This window comes from Anolis sagrei, chromosome X, assembly GCF_037176765.1.
Source record: "Anolis sagrei isolate rAnoSag1 chromosome X, rAnoSag1.mat, whole genome shotgun sequence".
In the NCBI taxonomy this organism is placed as follows: Eukaryota; Metazoa; Chordata; class Lepidosauria; order Squamata; family Dactyloidae; genus Anolis; species Anolis sagrei.
The window spans coordinates 102,356,737-102,378,920 of record NC_090034.1 but is presented as its reverse complement, the minus strand read 5'-3'; the positions used below and the strand labels follow the sequence as shown (position 1 = coordinate 102,378,920).

The 22,184-nt window shown below is 48.5% G+C and overlaps 1 protein-coding gene across 1 annotated transcript; it reads right to left on the bottom strand.

Annotated features, from left to right (window-relative positions):
• Nucleotides 1-37: 37 nt before the first annotated feature.
• Nucleotides 38-20,373, bottom strand: LOC132781985 (homeobox protein SIX5). Its single transcript, XM_067461028.1, has 3 exons — nucleotides 19,118-20,373; nucleotides 7,647-8,854; nucleotides 38-5,326 (listed from the first exon to the last, which is right to left on the bottom strand). Exons 1-3 carry the CDS (start codon nucleotides 19,861-19,863, stop codon nucleotides 4,707-4,709), a joined length of 2,574 nt encoding a protein of 857 aa, XP_067317129.1. The 5' UTR covers nucleotides 19,864-20,373; the 3' UTR covers nucleotides 38-4,706.
• Between the last annotated feature and the right edge of the window lie 1,811 nt (nucleotides 20,374-22,184).

The following is a 22,184-nucleotide window of genomic DNA, read 5'->3' as shown; positions in this document are numbered from 1 at the left end:
GTGGTAATAATAATAATGCACACATGCGTATACAGAGTTTTAGGATAAAATATATTTAATATATATAAAATATATATATACAGTATATATATATATATATAAAGGACACACGTACACTGAAAAACCAATAATAGATATATAAAAATATCTCATAGAAATGATTGCTTCTCACAAAGGAAGGGAAAAGAAGTAATGCAATAGTACCTGGTTGGGGAAAAAAAAGAGACGCATCAAGACAACCAAAATTCCTCTCCGCAGATACAGCCAACTATTTCCATTCCCCCTTTCTTTATGACAAAATATATCAATTGAAAAGTACAAGAAAATACAAATCAATTCGACAGTACGGTACATATATCGGTTCTGTATCTGCAGAACCGATATATGTAGTTTCAATTATCCAAGGTTCTTCTTCGTGGTGTCTGTGAAATCGCACATATTTGAGTTTACTTTGTGCATGCACAATGCAGTTTGGAATCTTTTAAATTCTTGGGTTGTTGTAAGGTTTTTCGGGCTATATGGCCATGGTCTAGAGGCATTCTCTCCTGACGTTTCGCCTGCATCTATGGCAAGCATCCTCAGAGGTAGTGAAGTTTGTTGGAACTCAGGAAAAGGGTTTATATATCTGTGGAATGACCAGGGTGGGACAAAGAACCCTTGTCTATTGGAGCTAGGTGTGAATGTTTCAACTGACCACCTTGATTAGCATTTGATTGCCTGGCAGTGCCTGGAGCAATCTTTTGTTGAGAGGTGATTAGATGTCCATGTTTGTTTCTTTTCTTCTTCTCTCAAGAAACAAACATGGACATCTAATCACCTCTCAACAAAAGATTGCTCCAGGCACTGCCAGGCAATCAAATGCTAATCAAGGTGGTCAGTTGAAACATTCACACCTGGCTCCAGCAGACAAGAGTCCTTTGTCCCACCCTGGTCATTCCACAGATATATAAGCCCTTTTTCCTAGTTCCAACAGACCTCACAAGCTCTGAGGATGCTTGCCATAGATGCAGGCGAAACGTCAGGAGAGAATGCCTCTAGAGCATGGCCATATAGCCCGAAAAACCCTACAACAACCCAGTGATTCCGGCCATTAAAGCCTTCGACAATACTTTTAAATCCTTGTTTGTACTTCCAATTTTTCATTATCAATCATTTCCTGTATCCATTTGTATGTTACGAAGGACACCTTGGTTTCAGAGAAAGCTTGGGTTGAACTCCAATTTGCAATTTCGTTTTCAGGGGAGGAATACTTAGTTTTGTATGCGATTTCGGTCTTTCAGGTGGTCATCCTTAAATGTCCTTGGTAAACAGGAGACATTGCTTTTGTTCCCAAACCCAAATATAAGGGGGGTGTCTGTAGCTAAAATTCACTCCACTGTGCGTTAAGAAACTATGTGCATGTACCTTTAATTGCAGGACTAACCTGTGCTCCATCCACTCCTTAGTTCAGTGCTTCTCAACCTTCAATGCCGCGACCCCTTATGTGGTGGTGACCCCCAACCATAACATTACTTTCGTTGCTACTTCATAACTGTAATTTTGCTCCTGTTATGAATCATCATGTAAATATCTGATATGCAGGATGTATTCTCATTCACTGGACTTAATTTGGCACAAATACCCAATAGCTTTGGAAAAGCTTTGGAAGCTTTTAAACAGAGGCTGGATGGCCATCTGTCAGGGGTGCTTTGAAAGCAATATTCCTGCTTCTTGGCAGGGGTTGGACTGGATGGCCCATGAGGTCTCTTCCAACTCTATGATTCTATTCAAATTTGAATACTGGTGGGGTTGGGGAAAGATTGATTTTGTCATTTGGGAGCTGTAGTTGCTGGGATTTATAGTTCACCTACAATCAATGAGCATTCTGAACTACACCAATGATGGAACTGGACCAAACTTGGCACACAGAACTCCCATGACCAACAGAAAACACTAAAAGGGTTTGGTGGGAATTGACCTTGAGTTTTGGAGTTGTAGTTCATAGAATCATAGAATCAAAGAGTTGGAAGACACCTCATGGGCCATCCAGTCCAACCCCCTGCCAAGAAGCATTCAAATCACCCCTGACAGATGGCCATCCAGCCTCTGTTTAAAAGCTTCCAAAGAAGGAGCCTCCTACACCTACATCCAGAGAGCACTGTGGACTCAATCAATGATTGATCTAGACACAACTTGGCATGAATACTCAATATGCCCATATGTGAACACTGGTGGAATTTGGGGAAAATAGACCTTGACATTTGGGAGTTGTAGTTCCTAGGCTTTATAGTTCACCTACAATCAAAAAGCATTCTGAACTCCACTAACGATGGAATTGGATCAAACTTGGCACAAAGAACTTCCATGCTCAACAGAAAACACTAGAAGGGTTTGGTGGGCATTGACCTTGAGTTTTGGAGTTGTAGTTCACCTACATCTAGAGAGCACTGTGCACTCAAACAATGATGGATGTGGACCAAACTTGTCACGAATACTCAATATGCCCAAATGTGAATACTGGTGGAGTTTGGGGAAAATAGACCTTGACATTTGGGAGTTGTAGTTGCTGGGATTTATAGTTCACTACAATTAAAGAGCCTTCTGAACTCCACCAATGATGGAATTGGACCAAACTTCCCACACCGAACCCCCATGACCAACATAAAATACCCCCAGGTTGAGAAACGCTGGCTTAGAGGATAAGATTCCAGGTGGACAGACTAATGAGCAGATAGATAGGAGATTTACGTTTCATAAACACAGAGCTGCTCAGCAGAGTTTGCGAAGGTCACACCGAACCCCCATGACCAACATAAAATACTGTGTTTTCTGATAGTCTTTGGTGACCTCCCTTGTGACCCCCTCAGGGGTCCCGACACCCAGGTTGAGAAACACTGCCTTAGTTTGAAACATGTGCCTATGTTCACAGTGTCGTGTCGCCATTAATCCAGGCGGTCTCTTGTGCTAAATGTTGAAAAACCGATTCCACAGAGAAGGCACAAGTGGATAAAAACCAAAAGAAAAAGTGAAAACACAACGCAGAAAGAACAGTGGACACTCTCACCTTGGAGGAGTGGTCCTATTTTCCAGCATCAGAGAGTTCCAATTCAGAATGGGATTATTTGAACTCTCTCGGATTGTGCCGATACTTCTAAACACAGCGCTAAAAGCCAAGGGGAAGCCATAGCTTTGCTATCTCCAAGTGAAGAACACAAAGCATAGGAAAAACTAGATTTATTCTCCCTTCCTCTCCAAAGTGGGAATTGGGGTCACGCTAGTTAGCCGAACCCCATCCCTTAGCACCATGGAAGAAAGGAAAGGAAACAACTAAGTTGTCTGCCTGTTAGTTACTTCCGTCCACAGTGAATTGGAAGTGATAAACGTCCTATTCCACGTCGTGAATCTGAAAATACTCAACTCAATCGGTTTCTCATTAGTTGGAGACTCGTGGAAGAAATGAAAGGAGAAGATCTCCAAATTTTGGATACAAGAAGAGGCACAAAAGAGAGCAAAGTGAAGGTTGTGGTTACGACTCTCCTGACCACCAAGAGATGGAGTACCAGACATAAACTGAACACGACAGAGGTATTGCCTTTCTGTTTTAGTGTTGTAGTACAAGGGTTGAATGACAAGTAATGCCTGCACCTTCGTAACTCCTCAACAGATGGCAGTACTGGTATGCGGTAGGTACTGGCTTGTTCAGTAGACTCTCCTCTACAGTTCCATTTTGGTGGGAAGCCTTAGCATTGAACGGTGGTGTTGTTAAAGTGCGAAGTATGGAACCCTGCGCAGACGGTAAGTCAATGCGACTTAAGCAACGTGCAGTCATTGAATTCTTTACAGCAGAAGGAGATTCATCAGAGAATGCAAGCTGTTTATGTGAGTTCTGTGCGTCATTGGGAGAGAAAGTTTAAAGATGTTGAGATGGGAACATCTGAATTGCGTGACAAAGAGTTGGACATCCTGTGACAGCAACCACGAGGTTTCACAAGCAAATGGTTGACAGATATGATAGCCATGTATAAATATGTGAGAAGAAGCCACAGGGAGGAGGGAGCAAGCTAGTTTACTGCTTCCATGGAGATTAGGACACGGAACAATGGCTTCAAACTACATCTGAACATGAGGAAGAACTTCCTGACTGTGAGAGCCGTTCAGCAGTGGAACTCTCTGCCCCAGAGTGTGGTGGAGGCTCCTTCTTTGGAAGCTTTTAAACAGAGGCTGGATGGCCATCTGTCAGGGGTGATTTGAATGCAATATTCCTGCTTTTTGGCAGAATGGGGTTGGACTGGATGGCCCATGAGGTCTCTTTCAACTCTTTGATTCTATGATTCTATGATTGATTCAGGACGATCGTCATATCACTCAGAGAGAAATTTCAAGCAAGTTAAAGAGCACATTCTAAGGATTATTCCTGCCTTTGATTTATTAAAATATCCCCATCCAAACTCAAGTAACGAAGGTGGAGGCATTACTTTTCATTCAACCCTCGTATTTGCCACACACAAACACATGCAAAAGGAAGATGCAACCGTGGAAGAAGGAAGCTTCACACATGCGGGAGAGGGGTTTCCCTTATCAAGGCACTTCGAACGTTCCTGAACCAGCACCTCTGGTCTGGAAGACGACATGAAAAAGCAACCGAGAAGGATAGCTTCAAAGGCAAAATCCCATTCCTCTGAAGGGAAGAACGGATGGATGAGCTTCCTACCCAACTCGCTGTCCTTTTATAAGTCCAGAGACTCCTCCACCGGCACCGACTGCAGCTGGGTCAGCACTTTCTCCCCGGAGTCGAGAGCGTCTGGATCCATGGGGTCTCCCCCTGAGTCGTCCAGCAAGAGGCCTTCGTCTTCGGGGAGCCGGAGTAACCCCGCTTGCTCCTCCATGGGGTCCTTGTCCAGCTCAAAGAGCCCCACGGAGCCATTCCCTTGGAGGCCCATTCCGACAGGGTCGGACCATACCATCTGCTGTTGGGACAGGCTCTCGTTTTGGGAGAAATCCGAAAGCAAGCTGGATGGGCCAGAGTCTGGGCCAAAGGACGAAAAGCTGGCTTGTCCAGTATTGTCAGAAGCGGAGAGAGAGGAGACTTCGGACGCGACGCTCGAAAGCAACAAGTTGCCACCGCCATCTTCGTGGCGCTCGAGAACTGCGGCCGGAGTAGCCGCCTCTTCCTGTTTGATTGGAGGGGCCAAACTGGGCGCCGCTGCTGCCGGAGTAGTCGAGAGTATGGGCGCCATCAACATGCCCGCTGGGAACGTGGCGGTCAAGATCAGCTTGCCTTGCTGCAGTGCCATGCCGGTGACGATGGTGCTGCTGCCCGTCGCCGGGTTGGTCAGGAGGATATTCCCTAAAGTGGAGAGAAAAATGGGAGAATTTATTTATTTATTTATTTCAGAGTTTTATATACCGACCTTCTCACCTCTTTTGAGGGACTCAGACCGGTTTCCAACCATTAAAAACACATACAATTGGTAAAAAATATCATAGTTCATATTACAATAACATATTAAAACAACAAATATATCCAAAACTACAGTGGTCAGTCGTTGTACTAAAAACAATTATACATCATCTTCCATCCATGTCTTAGGGTGTTCTCTCACTCATCAAAAGCCTGTCTCCATAACCACGTCTTCACCTGTTTCCTAAAAGTCAGGATAGAAGGGGCGGTTCTGATCTCCGCTGGGAGAGAGTTCCAGAGTCACGGGGCCACCACTGAGAAGGCCCTGTCCCTCGTCCCCACCAGAGGCCGGTGGGACCGAGAGCAGGGCCTCTCCAGACGATCTTAATAGTCTTGATGGTTCATAGGGGAGAATACGTTCGGAGAGGTAAACAGGGCCGGAGTGGTTTAGGGCTTTAAAGGTTAACACCAGCACTTTGAATTGTGCTCGAAAGCTAATTGGCAGCCAGTGGAGCTGGTGTAACAGCGGAGTGGTGTGCTCCCTGTACCCAGCACCCGTTAGTAGTCTGGCTGCCGAGCGTTGCACTAGCTGCAGCTTCCGAGCAGTCTTCAGAGGCAACCCCACGTAGAGAGCGTTGCTGCAATCTAAAGGTAAGGAAAGATCTTGGAGCCTTTTCTCAGCGTCTCCACCTAACCCCAGTAAATTTTTGTAGTGGCATGTCTCTATCCTTGGCAGTTTAAAGACATAGTTCTTCAGTTTAATAGCTGAGTTACCTGTGTGCCATTACGTCAATGCTTATGAATATCACCAACACCTCTTATTGGAAATTCCATAACATATTGGAAATAAGAGCAAAGCAAAGGCAAAGATTTTCCCCTGACATTAAGTCCAGTCGTGTCTGACTCTGGGGGTTGGTGCTCATCTCCATTTCTAAGGTGAAGAGCCGGCGTTGTCTGTAGATACCCCCAAGGTGATGTGAAATAAGCGCACCATAACCTTATTGAAAAGGTAAAAATGATGTCACATCCGTTTGGCAAATGTGAATCTCCATGAACATGTGGAGAGAACCTTTTGAAAACTACTAGTCAAGAAAAGCATTACCTTGTTAAAAGTTAGCTCTTTGAACAGATGATATTCATAAGCATTTACATAATGGCACACAGGTAACTCAGCTGTTAAACTGAAGAACCATGTCTTCAAACTGCGAAGGATATTCATAAGCATTGACGTAATGGCACACAGGTGTGACGATGTGTAATTTTTATTCTTATGATGTGTTGTTTAAACAGTAGTTAATAAATGGTAAGTATGTAGGATTATATTTTGTTAGAGATAGTGGCTGGTTTGGCTTGAACTGAGTTGCCATAGCAACGGGGGCGGAGCCAACTGTCACTTCATGGGGCAGCTGTTTGAAAGTGGCAGTCTGTAAGCCGGTGAGCTACAGGGAAGACTGATTTCTCTAGTGGGAGAATCAGGGAAGAGTTTTATTAGGACAGTTGTCCAGGAAAGATACATCTGCTTACAGAAAACTCTTAAAGTCTGTACCTAAAGTTACTCATGAAACCTTACTAATGTAACCTATCAAAATTTGTGCCTCTAGAGAAGAAACATCAAATCTGTTATATCTTGCTTGTTCCAATAAACTTGTTACTGTTTTCCTCAAGCCTTGCCTGATACAGTTTCTCCTAAGTCAAACAGCCTACATAAGACGTAAAACCAAACCAGGGACAGTAAACGCTACACTATCAAATAAGTAAATCCTTCTTTGTAAAACAGCTCCTAAGTTGATGCTGAGAATTACTGGGCTTCCTTGCAGATTAGGTGGCAGTAATCTTACCCTCCTTTAAAACAGGTAACTCAGCTGTTAAACTGAAGAACCATGTCTTCAAACTGCGAAGGATATTCATAAGCATTGACGTAATGGCACACAGGTAACTCAGCTGTTAAACTGAAGAACCATGTCTTCAAACATGGCACTACAAAAATATATTTGTTAGCAGAGGCAAGGGCAGCTGAAGCAAGAGGAAAGTTACGCATTTGCGTAGAGCGCAAATCCCCAATGGGTGCTCTTGAGGCGCCCCTGGGGGCGGGATGAGGGCGGAGGGAGGGGCAGGGCTTCGTGCATGCCACAGAACACCTGGGTGCTCCTGGGGTGGCTCCCCATCCCTCCCGAAGGTTGCTATTTCCAACACCTCTACCTCTGTGCTCACTCTAGTCAACCCCTTAAGACACCTCCCCAAGCATTTCACCTCCCAAAAGGGATACCTGGTGTTGTGCCTGGAAGCTGCAGTGCAGTGATGCCCATGTTGGTGTTGATGAGATGCACACCGCCGCTCTGTCCGAGGTGCCCGCCTGCCACCGTCGCCTGCTGCGTCCCCGCCACGGTGCCCATTTTGATGGGGGCAGAGCTGGTCAAGATCTGGATGGGACTGCCCATGCTTTGCTGCAGCGTCACCACCTGCGAGGTGGGCACCACTTGGGGCAGGGAGATAATCTGCGACCCTTGAGGCACTTGGGGGAGGGAGACAACCTGAGGGGCCGCCACCCCTTGGGGCAATGTATAGATCTGGGTGGGCGACATGGGGACCATCTGAGACGGGGAGAGCACCTGGGTCCCCGAAACAGGCTGGGAGAGGGGGACGACTTGGGATGGAGGTGAAACTTGGGCAATGGGGACCAGGGACGGAGCAGGGACGTGGAGAACAGTGGCTTGATCGGACGAAGAGACGGCGGCCGGAGATGGAGTCGCCAAGGTGAGCTGGCCACTCAGAGTGGGCATGGCTTCCAGGGGAGATGGCAAAGCTGGGGTAGCTGGGACTATCTTGGCTGAAGGGCTAGAAGTGGCTGCCGGTTGAGTAGCCACTGGATCTTCTTCTTTCAATGGCACAACTTGTGGCATCGAAACGGTACCCAAGAGGCCCTCTTTTTGGTTGGAGAGCAGAGTGGAGGCATCCGGGAGAGAGACGAGGGGCTGGACGGACTGTTTTTCCTCATTCTCTTTCTTCACTCCAAAACCCAAGGCTTCTTCACTTTCGGACTTCAGGGATGGTGTGCTGAGGAGGACAGTGGCTGGCGGAAGGGGCTCTTTGGAGACCTCCTGGTTGGCGGGGATGATGGGTTTGCTGCTCAAGAGAGCCGTGGAGCCATTGAGGAGGATGGGGGGACTGGGTGCTGCTGCCGTCACCGGACTCAAGGTGATGGTCTGGTTATCTCCCAGCGTCAAACCGTTCAGGATGACGCCTCCGCTTGAGGTCTGGATAACCGAGCCGCCATTGAGGAACATGGTGGGCGAGGTGGCGGTGATGAAGTTGCCATTCAGAAGGATGGAAGAGGCACTGGAGCCGGCGGCTGGCAGGAAAAGGCTGTTGGAAGCCGGGACCCCTTCCGGAGTACTAGACATCCCAATGGACACTTCTGTTTCCTCAGGCCCATGGCTGGATTCATCCTCTGTGCTGGGATTCCCATCGGATTCGCTGCAGGATGGAAAAATATCAGACAATGAATACCCCAGATCTGCCGTGTTCAGGTTATAGCAGCATCAAGCCTACAAAATCTATATAAATAAAAAGGTAATGTTCGTTTGTGGGATTAACATAACTCAAAAGCCGCTGGGCAAACTGACACCAAATTTGGACACAATACATCTATCAGGCCAACGAGTGACCATCACCCCTAAAAACACACAAAAAAACCCAGCAGAACGGACTTTAAAAATCTGATACGATAAATAAATAACCACACACTGGACAATCTAGCAATTCCTAAAGAGCAGTGTTTCTCAACCTGGGGGTCAGGAACCCTGAAGGGGTCATGAGGGGATGTCAGAGGGTTGGGGTTCAGAATAATCATTGGTGGGGTTCAGAATACTCTTTGATTGCAGGTGAACTGTAAATCCCAGCAACTACAACTCCCAAATGTCAAGGTCTATTTTCCCCAAACTCCAGCAGTGTTGACATTTGGGCATATTGAATATTTCTGTCAAGTTTGGTCCAGATCCATCATAGTTTGAGTCCACAGTGCTCTCTGGATGTAGGTGAACTACAACTCCAAAACACAAGGTCAATACCCACCAAACCCTTCCAGTATTTTCTGTTGTTCATGGGAGCCTCCCACAAGGATAATAAAAACATCAAATCATCCGGGCGTCCCCTGGGCAACATCCTTGCAGATGGCCAATTCTCTCACAACAGAAGCGACTTGCAGTTTCTCAAGTCGCTCCTGACAAGACAAAAAAATAAAATAAAAATGGGAGTTGTGTGCCAAGTTTGGTTCAATTCCATCATTGGTGAAGTTCAGAATGCTCTTTGATTGTAGGTTATCAATAAATCCCAGCAACTACAGCTCCCAAAGGACAAAATCAATCCCCCCCAAACCCCACCAGTTCTCAAATTTTGATGTATTGGGTATTTGTGCCAAATTTGGTCCAGTGAAGGAAAATACATCCGGCATAGCTGGTATTTGCATTATGATTCATAACAGGAGCAAAATTACAGTTATGAAGTAGCAACGAAAATAATGTTATGGTTGGGGGTCACCACAACAGGAGGAACTGTATTAAGGCGTCGCAGTATTAGGAAGGTTGAGAACCACTGCTAAAGAGACTACGTGAATAAAAGCCATGAATCAGATCGGCAAAAGTCATAACCACAAATGTGGCGGGACGACCGTAGAACGAAAAGGCTTCCCAAACCGGAAGCAGACGGCACCTTTCTTGTGGTTGCCCCCTCCCCATTTAGAGTCCCCAAAAAAGTAACTCGGGTTTGGTTTGTCCTCTTTGCCCGCTTGCTCTCTTCCCTTCTCCAAACAAAAGCCAGAAACCACTGAAGTTGGAGAACTTTCCAGCTCGTTCCTCCCCTTTTGCCAGTCCTTCCAGGGGGTTTGGGTGGGGAAAAACAAGGCTCCTCACTCCAGATGTTCCTCCAGTTTGGAGACACAAACATTTCCCTCTCCCTTTTGCAGAACGAACTCTGCATTATTTCAAAATCACCGCACGGAATCCGAAAACGTTTGTGGTTATACTTAGCTTGTGTTTAAATAAATATACACTTCCGTGTATTTTTCTGTATTTTTTCTTGCAATCTAGTAACATGTCCTGTTACAATTTGCTTGGGTTTAAATATATATTTTACTGTATCATTTTTAGTTAATTCAAGTTCTCTGGACTCATGAATCTCAGCCTTGGAGGAGAAGAGAAGATACACATCTCGTGAAGGAGTTGTTTTCATTTTGGCTGGTTCTGCATTCGGAGATGTTTGGATAAGGGATGCTCCACTGGCGAAACAGGCAACCCAAGGAGAAGGAGAACGACGAGGTGCACTCCGCCCATGCCTAGAGGTACTCTTTCCTCTTCTGTCTTTTCGCCTGGCATATTATTAAAAACAGGGTGTAGGAAGCTGCCTTCAGCTATGTGTCTAAGGGAGGCATGGGGAAACTTGGGCCCTCCAGGTGTTTTGGACTTCAACTCACACAATTCCTAACTGTCTACCGGCTGTTTGGACTTGTGGGAGTTGAAGTCCAAAACACCTGGAGGGCCCAAGTTTGCCCAAGCCTTCTCTAGAGCCCTTATTCCATGCCTATGCTCAGAGGCCTATGAAACATGAAAGGGCATCATTGTTGTCTAGAGCCCCCATTCTAGTATGTTTTTTCCCAAAGCCCTCTGCCCATGCTCAGAGGCCCTCTTTCCTCCTGGAATAGCACCAGAAATGCATACAGTTCCCATGTACAGAAGGTGTATAGGAAACATGAAAGAATGTTGTTGTTTTTTTTGTCGTGTCAGGAGCGACCTGAGAAACTGCAAGTTGCTTCTGGTGTGAGAGAATTGGCTGTCTGCAAGGACGTTGCCCGGGGACGCCTAGATGATTTTTGATGTTTTATCATCCTTGAGGGAGGCTTCTCTCATGTCCCTGCATGAGGAGCTGGAGCTGATAGAGGGAGCTCATCCGCCTCTCCCCGGATTTGAACCTGCGACCTGTCGGTCTTCAGTCCTGTCGGCACAGAGGTTTGACCCACTGCGCCATCGTTGTTGTCTAGGCTTGAGTTCCACCTCCAAAATCCACAAACAGCACTCTGCCCATGCTCAGGGGCCCTCTTTCCTTCTGTTATTGTGTTAGTAATATGTATTATTTCATTGTGCAGAAGGTGGATACGAAACATAAAAGAATGTTGTTGTCTAGGCTCGAGTCTCACCCCTCAGATCCACAAACTGTACTCTGCCCATGCTCAGAGGCCCTCCTTCCCCCTATTCCAAGATCGGCAGAAAAAGCCCTCTGCCCATGCTCTGCGGCCCTCTTTCCCCCTGGCATAGTATCAGAAATGCATACACTTGCCATGTACAGAAGGTGCATATGAAAAATGAAAGCATGTTGTTGCCTAGGCTCGAGTCCCACCCCTCAGATCCACAAACTGCACTCTACCCATACTCAGGAGCCCTCTTTCCTTCTGTCATTGTGTTAGTAATATGTATTATTTCATTGTGCAGAAGGTGTATATGAAAAACGAAATAATATTGTTGTCTAGGCTTGAGTCCCACCTCCTAGACTCACAAACTGCCCTCTGCCCATGCTCAGAGGCTCTCTTTCCCCCTGGCACAGCATCAGAAATGCATACAGGTAACCTTGTGCAGAAGGTGCACATGAAAAATGAAATAATGTTGCTGTCTAGGCTTGAGTCCCACCTCCAAGATTCACAAGCTACACTCTGCTCATGCTCAGAGGCCCTCTTTCCCCCTGGCACAGCATCAGAAATGCATACAGGTAACCTTGTGCAGAAGGTGCACATGAAAAATGAAATAATGTTGCTGTCTAGGCTTGAGTCCCACCTCCAAGATTCACAAGCTACACTCTGCTCATGCTCAGAGGCCCTCTTTCCCCCTGGCACAGCATCAGAAATGCATACAGGTAACCTTGTGCAGAAGGTGCACATGAAACATGAAATAATGTTGCTGTCTAGGCTTGAGTCCCACCTCCAAGATTCACAAGCTACACTCTGCTCATGCTCAGAGGCCCTCTTTCCCCCTGGCACAGCATCAGAAATGCATACAGGTAACCTTGTGCAGAAGGTGCACATGAAACATGAAATAATGTTGCTGTCTAGGCTTGAGTCCCACCTCCAAGATTCACAAGCTACACTCTGCTCATGCTCAGAGGCCCTCTTTCCCCCTGGCACAGCATCAGAAATGCATACAGGTAACCTTGTGCAGAAGGTGCACATGAAACATGAAATAATGTTGCTGTCTAGGCTTGAGTCCCACCTCCAAGATTCACAAGCTACACTCTGCTCATGCTCAGAGGCCCTCTTTCCCCCTGGCACAGCATCAGAAATGCATACAGGTAACCTTGTGCAGAAGGTGCACATGAAAAATGAAATAATGTTGCTGTCTAGGCTTGAGTCCCACCTCCAAGATTCACAAGCTACACTCTGCTCATGCTCAGAGGCCCTCTTTCCCCCTGGCACAGCATCAGAAATGCATACAGGTAACCTTGTGCAGAAGGTGCACATGAAACATGAAATAATGTTGCTGTCTAGGCTTGAGTCCCACCTCCAAGATTCACAAGCTACACTCTGCTCATGCTCAGAGGCCCTCTTTCCCCCTGGCACAGCATCAGAAATGCATACAGGTAACCTTGTGCAGAAGGTGCACATGAAACATGAAATAATGTTGCTGTCTAGGCTTGAGTCCCACCTCCAAGATTCACAAGCTACACTCTGCTCATGCTCAGAGGCCCTCTTTCCCCCTGGCACAGCATCAGAAATGCATACAGGTAACCTTGTGCAGAAGGTGCACATGAAACATGAAATAATGTTGCTGTCTAGGCTTGAGTCCCACCTCCAAGATTCACAAGCTACACTCTGCTCATGCTCAGAGGCCCTCTTTCCCCCTGGCACAGCATCAGAAATGCATACAGGTAACCTTGTGCAGAAGGTGCACATGAAACATGAAATAATGTTGCTGTCTAGGCTTGAGTCCCACCTCCAAGATTCACAAGCTACACTCTGCTCATGCTCAGAGGCCCTCTTTCCCCCTGGCACAGCATCAGAAATGCATACAGGTAACCTTGTGCAGAAGGTGCACATGAAACATGAAATAATGTTGCTGTCTAGGCTTGAGTCCCACCTCCAAGATTCACAAGCTACACTCTGCTCATGCTCAGAGGCCCTCTTTCCCCCTGGCACAGCATCAGAAATGCATACAGGTAACCTTGTGCAGAAGGTGCACATGAAACATGAAATAATGTTGCTGTCTAGGCTTGAGTCCCACCTCCAAGATTCACAAGCTACACTCTGCTCATGCTCAGAGGCCCTCTTTCCCCCTGGCACAGCATCAGAAATGCATACAGGTAACCTTGTGCAGAAGGTGCACATGAAACATGAAATAATGTTGCTGTCTAGGCTTGAGTCCCACCTCCAAGATTCACAAGCTACACTCTGCTCATGCTCAGAGGCCCTCTTTCCCCCTGGCACAGCATCAGAAATGCATACAGGTAACCTTGTGCAGAAGGTGCACATGAAACATGAAATAATGTTGCTGTCTAGGCTTGAGTCCCACCTCCAAGATTCACAAGCTACACTCTGCTCATGCTCAGAGGCCCTCTTTCCCCCTGGCACAGCATCAGAAATGCATACAGGTAACCTTGTGCAGAAGGTGCACATGAAACATGAAATAATGTTGCTGTCTAGGCTTGAGTCCCACCTCCAAGATTCACAAGCTACACTCTGCTCATGCTCAGAGGCCCTCTTTCCCCCTGGCACAGCATCAGAAATGCATACAGGTAACCTTGTGCAGAAGGTGCACATGAAACATGAAATAATGTTGCTGTCTAGGCTTGAGTCCCACCTCCAAGATTCACAAGCTACACTCTGCTCATGCTCAGAGGCCCTCTTTCCCCCTGGCACAGCATCAGAAATGCATACAGGTAACCTTGTGCAGAAGGTGCACATGAAACATGAAATAATGTTGCTGTCTAGGCTTGAGTCCCACCTCCAAGATTCACAAGCTACACTCTGCTCATGCTCAGAGGCCCTCTTTCCCCCTGGCACAGCATCAGAAATGCATACAGGTAACCTTGTGCAGAAGGTGCACATGAAACATGAAATAATGTTGCTGTCTAGGCTTGAGTCCCACCTCCAAGATTCACAAGCTACACTCTGCTCATGCTCAGAGGCCCTCTTTCCCCCTGGCACAGCATCAGAAATGCATACAGGTAACCTTGTGCAAAAGGTGCACATGAAACATGAAAGTATGTTGTTGCCTAGGCTGGCCTCCCACCCTTGAGCTCTACAACCTGCACTCTGCCCATGCTCAGAGGCCCTCTTTCCCCTGGCATAGCATCAGAAAAGCATATATGCACCTTCTGCAGAGATAACCTTGTGCAGAAGGTGCATATATAAAATGAAAGAATGTTGTTGTCTAGGTTTGAGTCCCACCCCTCAGATCCACAAACTGCACTCTGCCCATGCTCAGAGGTCTTCTTTCCCCCTGGGATAGCATGAGGTGCACATGAAAAATGAAATAATGTTGCTGTCTAGGCTCGACTCCCACACTTGAGCTCTACAAACTGCACTCTGCCCATGCTCAGAGGTCCTCTTTCCCCCTGGCATAGCATCAGAAATGCATACAGGTAACCTTGTGCAGAAGGTGCATACGAAACATGAAAGTATGTTGTTGCCTAGGCTCGATTCCCACCCTTGAGCTCTACAACCTGCACTCTGCCCATGCTCATAGGCCCTCTTTCCCCCTGGCACAGCATCAGAAATGCATACACTTGCCATGTACAGAAGGTGTACACGAAACATGATAGTATATATTGTCTAGGCTTGAGTCCCACCCCTCAGATCCACAAACTGTACTCTGCCCATGCTCAGAGGCCCTCTTTCCCCCTGGCATAGCATCAGAAATGCATACAGGTAACCTTGTGCAGAAGGTGCATACAAAACATGAAAGTATGTTGTTGCCTAGGCTCGATTCCCACCCTTGAGCTCTACAACCTGCACTCTGCCCATGCTCAGAGGCCCTCTTTCCCCCTGGCACAGCATCAAAAATGCATACAGTTGCCATGTACAGAAGGTGTATACGAAACATGATAGTATATATTGTCTAGGCTTGAGTCCCACCCCTCAGATCCACAAACTGCACTCTGCCCATGCTCAGAGGCCCTCTTTCCCCCTGGCATAGCATCAGAAATGCATACACTTGCCATGTACAGAAGGTGCATACGAAACATGAAAGTATGTTGTTGTCTAGGCTCGAGTCCTACCCCTCAGATCCACAAACTGCACTCTGCCCATGCTCAGAGGCCCTCTTTCCCCCTGGCACAGCATCAGAAATGCATCCAGGTAACCTTGTGCAGAAGGTGCATATGAGAAATGAAAGCATGTTGCCTGGAGCCTCCATTCCAGTATGTCCCTCCCCTCCCCAGCCCTCTGCCCATGCTCAGAGGCCCTCTTTCCCCCTGGCAGAGCATCAGAAATGCATACAGGTAACCTTGAGCAGAAGGTGCATAGGAAAAATGGAAGAATGCTGTTGCCTGGAGCCCCCATTCCAGTATGTCCCCCTCCCCAGACCCTCTGCCCATGCTCAGAGGCCCCCTTTCCCCCTTGCACAGCATCCAGGTAACCTTGTGCAGAAGATGCATATGAAACATGAAAGTATGTTGTTGTCCAGGCTCAAGTCCCATCCATTGTGTTAGTAATATATATTATTTCATTGTGCAGAAGGTGGATACGAAACATAAAAGAATGTTGTTGTCTAGGCTTGAGTCCCACCTCCTAGACTCACAAACTGCACTCTGCCCATGCTCAGAGGCCCTCTTTCCCCCTGGCATAGCATCAGCAAAGCATACAGGTAACCTTGTGCAAAAGGTGCATATGAAAAGTGAAATAATGTTGTTGCCTGGAGCCTCCATTCCAGTATGCTCCCCCTCCCCAAGCCCTCTGCCCATGCTCAGGGGCCCTCTTTCCTTCTGTCATTGCGTTAGTAATATATATTATTTCATTGTGCAGAAGGTGTATACGAAACATAAAAGAATGTTGTTGTCTAGGCTTGAGTCCCACCTCTTAGACTCACAAAATGCACTCTGCCCAGGCTCAGAGGCCCTCTTTCCCCCTTGCACAGCATCCAGGTAACCTTGTGCAGAAGGTGCATATGAAAAGTGAAAGAATGTTGTTGCCTGGAACCTCCACAAACTGCACTCTGCCCATGCTCAGGGGCCCTCTTTCCCCTGGCATAGCATCAGAAATGCATACAGGTAACCTTGTGCAGAAGGTGTATATGAAACATGAAAGAATGTTGTTGCCTGGAGCCTCCATTCCAGTATGTCCCTCCCCTCCCAAGCCCTCTGCTCATGCTCAGAGGCCCTCTTTCCTTCTGCCATGGCATCAGGAGGTGCATATGAACATTAAAGTATGTTGTTGTCTAGGCTTGAGTCCCACCTCCTAGACTCACAAACTGCACTCTGCCCATGCTCAGAGGCCCTCTTTCCTTCTGTCATTGCGTTAGTAATATATATTATTTCATTGTGCAGAAGGTGGACACGAAACATAAAAGAATGTTGTTGTCTAGGCTTGAGTCCCACCTCCTAGACTCACAAACTGCACTCTGCCCATGCTCAGAGGCCCTCTTTCCCCTGGCACAGCATCAGAAATGCATCCAGGTAACCTTGTGCAGAAGGTGCATAGGAAAAATGGAAGAATGCTGTTGCCTGGAGCCTCCATTCCAGTATGCACCCCAAAGCCTTCTGCCCATGCTCAGGGGCCCTCTTTCCACCTATTCCAAGCCTCCATTCCAGTATGCCCCCCCCCTTCCAAGCCCTCTGCCCATGCTCAGGGGCCCTCTTTCCCCCTATTCCAAGCCTCCATTCCAGTATGCCCCCCCCCTCCCTATCCCTCTGCCCATGCTCAGAGGCCCTCTTCCCCCCTGGCACAGCATCAGAAATGCATCCAGGTAACCTTGTGCAGAAGGTGCATAGGAAAAGTGAAAGACTGTTGTTGCCTGGAGCCTCCATTCCAGTATGCACCCCAAAGCCTTCTGCCCATGCTCAGGGGCCCTCTTTCCCTCTATTCCAAGCATCCATTCCAGTATGTCCCCCCCCCCTTCCAAGCCCTCTGCCCATGCTCAGGGGCCCTCTTTTCCCCCTGGCACAGCATCAGAAATGCATCCAGGTAACCTTGTGCAAAAGGTGCCTATGAAAAATGGAAGAATGTTGTTGCCTGGAGCCTCCATTCCAGTATGTCCCCCTCCCAATCCCTCTGCCCATGCTCAGAGGCGCCCTCTTTCCCCTTTGCACAGCATCCAGGTAACCTTGTGCAAAAGGTGCCTATGAAAAATGAAAGAATGTTGTTGCCTGGCGCCTCCATTCCAGTATGTTCCCCCCTCCCCAGCCCTCTGCCCATGCTCAGAGGCCCTCTTTCCCCCTTGCACAGCATCCAGGTAACCTTGTGCAAAAGGTGCCTATGAAAAGTGAAAGAATGTTGTTGCCTGGAGCCTCCATTCCAGTATGTTCCCCACTCCCCAGCCCTCTGCCCATGCTCAGAGGCCCTCTTTCCCCCTGGCACAGCATCAGAAATGTTGCCATGTACAGAAGGTGTATACGAAACATGATAGTATATATTGTCTAGGCCCGAGTCCCACCCTTGAGCTCCACAAACTGCACTCTGCCCATGCTCAGAGGCCCTCTTCCCCCCTGGCATAGCAGAAGGTCCATATGAAAAATGAAATAATGTTGCTGTCTAGGCTCGAGTCCCACCTCTCAGATCCACAAACTTTACTCGAGTCCCACCCCTCAGATCCACAAAATGCACTCTGCCCGTGCTCAGAGGCCGTCTTTTCCCCTGGCACAGCATCAGAACTGCATACAGTTGCCATGTGCTGGAAGTGTATACGAAACATAAAAGTATGTTGTTGTCTAGGCTTGAGTCCTACCTCCTAGACTCACAACGTGCACTCTGCCCATGCTCAGAGGTCCTCTTTCCCCCTGGCACAGCATCAGAAATGCATCCAGGTAACCTTGTGCAGAAGGTGCATAGGAAAAATGGAAGAATGCTGTTGCCTGGAGCCTCCATTCCAGTATGCACCCCAAAGCCTTCTGCCCATGCTCAGGGGCCCTCTTTCCCTCTATTCCAAGCATCCATTCCAGTATGTCCCCCCCCCCTTCCAAGCCCTCTGCCCATGCTCAGGGGCCCTCTTTCCCCCTGGCACAGCATCAGAAATGCATACAAGTAACCTTGTGCAAAAGGTGCCTATGAAAAGTGAAATAATGTTGTTGCCTGGAGCCTCCATTCCAGTATGTCCCCCTCCCAATCCCTCTGCCCATGCTCAGGGGCCCTCTTTCCCCCTGGTATAGCATCAGAAATGCATACAGGTAGGTGTATATGCAAAATGAAAGAATGTTGTTGCCTGGGACCTCCACAAACTGCACTCTGCCCATGCTCAAAGGCCCTCTTTCCCCCTGGCATAACATCAGAAATGCATACAGTTGCCATGTACGGAAGGTGTATACGAAACATAAAAGTATGTTGTTGCCTAGCCTCGACTCCCACCCTTGAGCTCTACACCCTGCACTCTGCTCATGCTCAGAGGTCCTCTTTTCCCCTGGCACAGCATCAGAAATGCATCCAGGTAACCTTGTGCAGAAGGTGCATAGGAAAAATGAAAGAATGTTGCCTGGAGCTCCCATTCCAGTATGTCCCTCCCCTCCCCGGCCCTCTGCCCATGCTCAGAGGCGCCCTCTCTCCCTGCTGACCTCTTGCTGGGCGTTCCAGCGCTGCTCCCTCCTCCTCCTCCCCCTCCTGCGTGGGTTGCAGTGGTGGCCCCGGTGGGTGTTGCTCCTCCTCCTCCTCCCCCTCCGCCTCGGTCCCTTTGGCGCCGGTTCTTGAACCAGTTGGAGACCTGGGTGAGGGAGAGTCCGGTGTCCCGGGCGAGGCGCCGCTTCTGCTCGGGGCTGGGGTAGCGGCTGCGCCCGTAGGAGTCCCGGAGGGCGGCCCGGGAGCGCCGCTTGAAGCAGTAGACGGTCTCCTCTCCGTCCCAGATGGTGCGGGGCAGCGGGAACTTCTTGCGGAGGCGGTACTTGTCCACGGCGCCCAGGGCCCTCCCGCGCGCGGCCTCGGCCTCCCGGTACCGGGCGCGCAGGTAGAGGTCCTGCAGGAAGGCGTGGTGCGGGGGCCCGAAGGGGCGGCTCTGGAGCAGGCCGTAGAGCTCCTCGAAGGCCCCCCGCTGGAAAGCCAGCAAGGCCCGCGCCTTGGCCAGGCTCTCCCCGGCGGGGGAGTCCGGAGAGGAGAGCGCCTCCGCGGGGAGAGTGGCCAGGAAGCGGGCCAAGCGGTGGGGGTCCCCGGCCTGGAGCAGCGCCTCGCACACGCACGACACTTGCTCCGCCGAGAAGCGAGGAGGAGGAGAAGAAGCGGGCTCCGTCCCTCCGTCCTCCTTCGGGGTCTCCAGATCCTCTGTCTCCGGCCGGGGAGGGTCTTCGGGGTCTTCCGAAAGGGAGGCCATACTCGGGGACCCCCCTCCCCCTCTCCACAAGGCGCCCTTTTCCCTCTCCAAAAAGTTCTCTCCAAACTTCGCCCGAACTTTGCGCTTTTCTCCCTTTCCTACCCATCCGCGCTCCTTCCTCTCCTCTCGGGCTCTTCCTGCCCCATTTTGGCCCCTCTCTGAGCCTCTTTCCCCCCTCTTTTTCCAAGGGGAATCTTCTTCCCTTGGGGAGGAAAGGCCTCCTTCTCCAAAGCTTTCCAAAAGCGCGACTCCGTCTCCAAACTCCGTCTCCAAACTTTGCCCCAACTTCGCCTTCTTTTTTGCGCCTTCGCCTCCTCTCCCCTGCCCCCCCAAAAGCCCCCTTTTCCCAACTTTCCTCTCCTCCCTTCCCCCCTCGACACTTTCCTTTCTCCTCCTCCTCCTTTCGTCCTTCCCACTTTTTTTTTCTCTTTCTCTTTCCCCCCTCCCTTCATCCTCGGCTCCTCCTCTTTCCACAAAGACACAGGGCGCGCGCTCCTTTTGGACGCAAGAGCGCGCAAGGCCAGCCCCAGAGAGACAAGAGGAGTTTGGGAAGTCTCAACCTCTCCCTTTTCACCCCAAACTTGCGCTCTCCTCCCTTGTAGAAACTAGTATTTGGAAGGAGAAGGCCTTCGGGTCAAACACAAACATACAAAAAGTATGGGAGAGATCAGAGGGAGAAACAGAGACGTTTCAACCTCTCCGACTTCAGCCCACTCTTGGGTTCTCCTTCCTTGCAGAAAATGGTATTTGGAAGGGTCAAACACAACCTAACAAGGCAGAACTGCAAAAAGTATGGGAGAGATCAGAAAGAGAAGTTTGGGAAGTTTCCACCTCTCCCTTTTCACCCCAAACTTGGGTTCTCCTTCCTTGTAGAAAATGGTATTTGGAAGGGGAAGGCCTTCGGGTCAAACACGAACCTACAAAAAGTATGGGCGAGATCAGAGAGAGAAGTTTGGGAAGTTTCCAAATCTCCCTTTTCACCCCAAACTTGGGTTCTCCTTCCTTGTAGAAAATGGTATTGGAAGGGGAAGGCCTTCAGGTCAGACACATACCTATCAAGGTAGGTCTACAAAAGTATGGGAGAGATCAGAGGGAAAAGTTTGGGAAGTTTCCACCTCTCCAACTTCAGCCCACTCGGATTCCCCATCCTTGCAGAAAATGGTATTTGGAAGGGTGAAACACAAGCTAACAAGGCAGAACTGCAAAAAGTATGGGAGAGATCAGAGAGAGAAGTTTGGGAAGTTTCCAAATCGCCCTCTTCAGCCCAAACTTGGGTTCTCCTTCCTTGTAGAAAATGGTATTTGGAAGGGGAAGGCCTTCAGGTCAAACACAAACCTACAAAAAGTATGGGAGAGATCAGAGAGAGAAACAGAGAGAAGGGAAAGGCATTTGAGTTAAATACAAAACTATCAAAGTAGGTCTACAAAAGTATGGGAGAGATCAGAGAGAGAAGTTTGGGATGTTTCCACCTCTCCAGCTTCAGCCCACTCTTGGGTTCTCCTTCCTTGCAGGAAATGGTATTTGGAAGGGGAAGGCCTTCGGGCCAAACACAAACCTATCAAGACAGAAGTTGGGAGAGATCAGGGAGAGAAGTTTGGGAAGTTTCAACCTCTCCCTTTTCACCCCAAACTTGGGTTCTCCTTCCTTGAAGAAAATGGTATTTGGAAGGGGAAAACCTTCGGGTCAGACACAAACCTATCAAGGCAGGACTTCAAAAGTATGGGAGAGATCAGAGAGACACACAGAGAAGTTTGGGAAGTTTCCCTCTCTCCCTCTTCATCCCAAACTTGGGTTCTCCTTCCTTGTAGAAAATGGTATTTGGAAAGGGAAGGCCTTCGGGTCAAACACAAACCTACAAAAAGTATGGGAGAGATCAGAGAGAGAAGTTTGGGAAGTTTCAACCAATCCCTTTTCACCCCAAACTTGGGTTCTCCTTCCTTGTAGAAACTAGCATTTGGAAGGGGAAGGCCTTCGGGTCAAACACAAACCTATCAAGACAGAAGTGCAAAAGTATGGGAGAAATCAGAGAGAGAAGTTTGGGAAGTTTCAACCTCTCTCTTTTCACCCCAAACTTGGGTTCTCCTTCCCTGCAGAAAATGGTATTTGGAAGGGAAAGGCCTTCAAGTCAAACACAAACCTACAAAAAGTATGGGAGAGATCAGAGAGAAGTTTGGGAAGTTTCCACCTCTCCAGCTTCAGCCCACTCTTGAGTTCTCCTTCCTTGTAGAAAATAGTATTGAGAGAGAAACAGAGAGAGAAGTTTGGGAAGCTTCAACCTCTCTCTTTTCACCCCAAACTTGGGTTCTCCTTCCTTGTAGAAA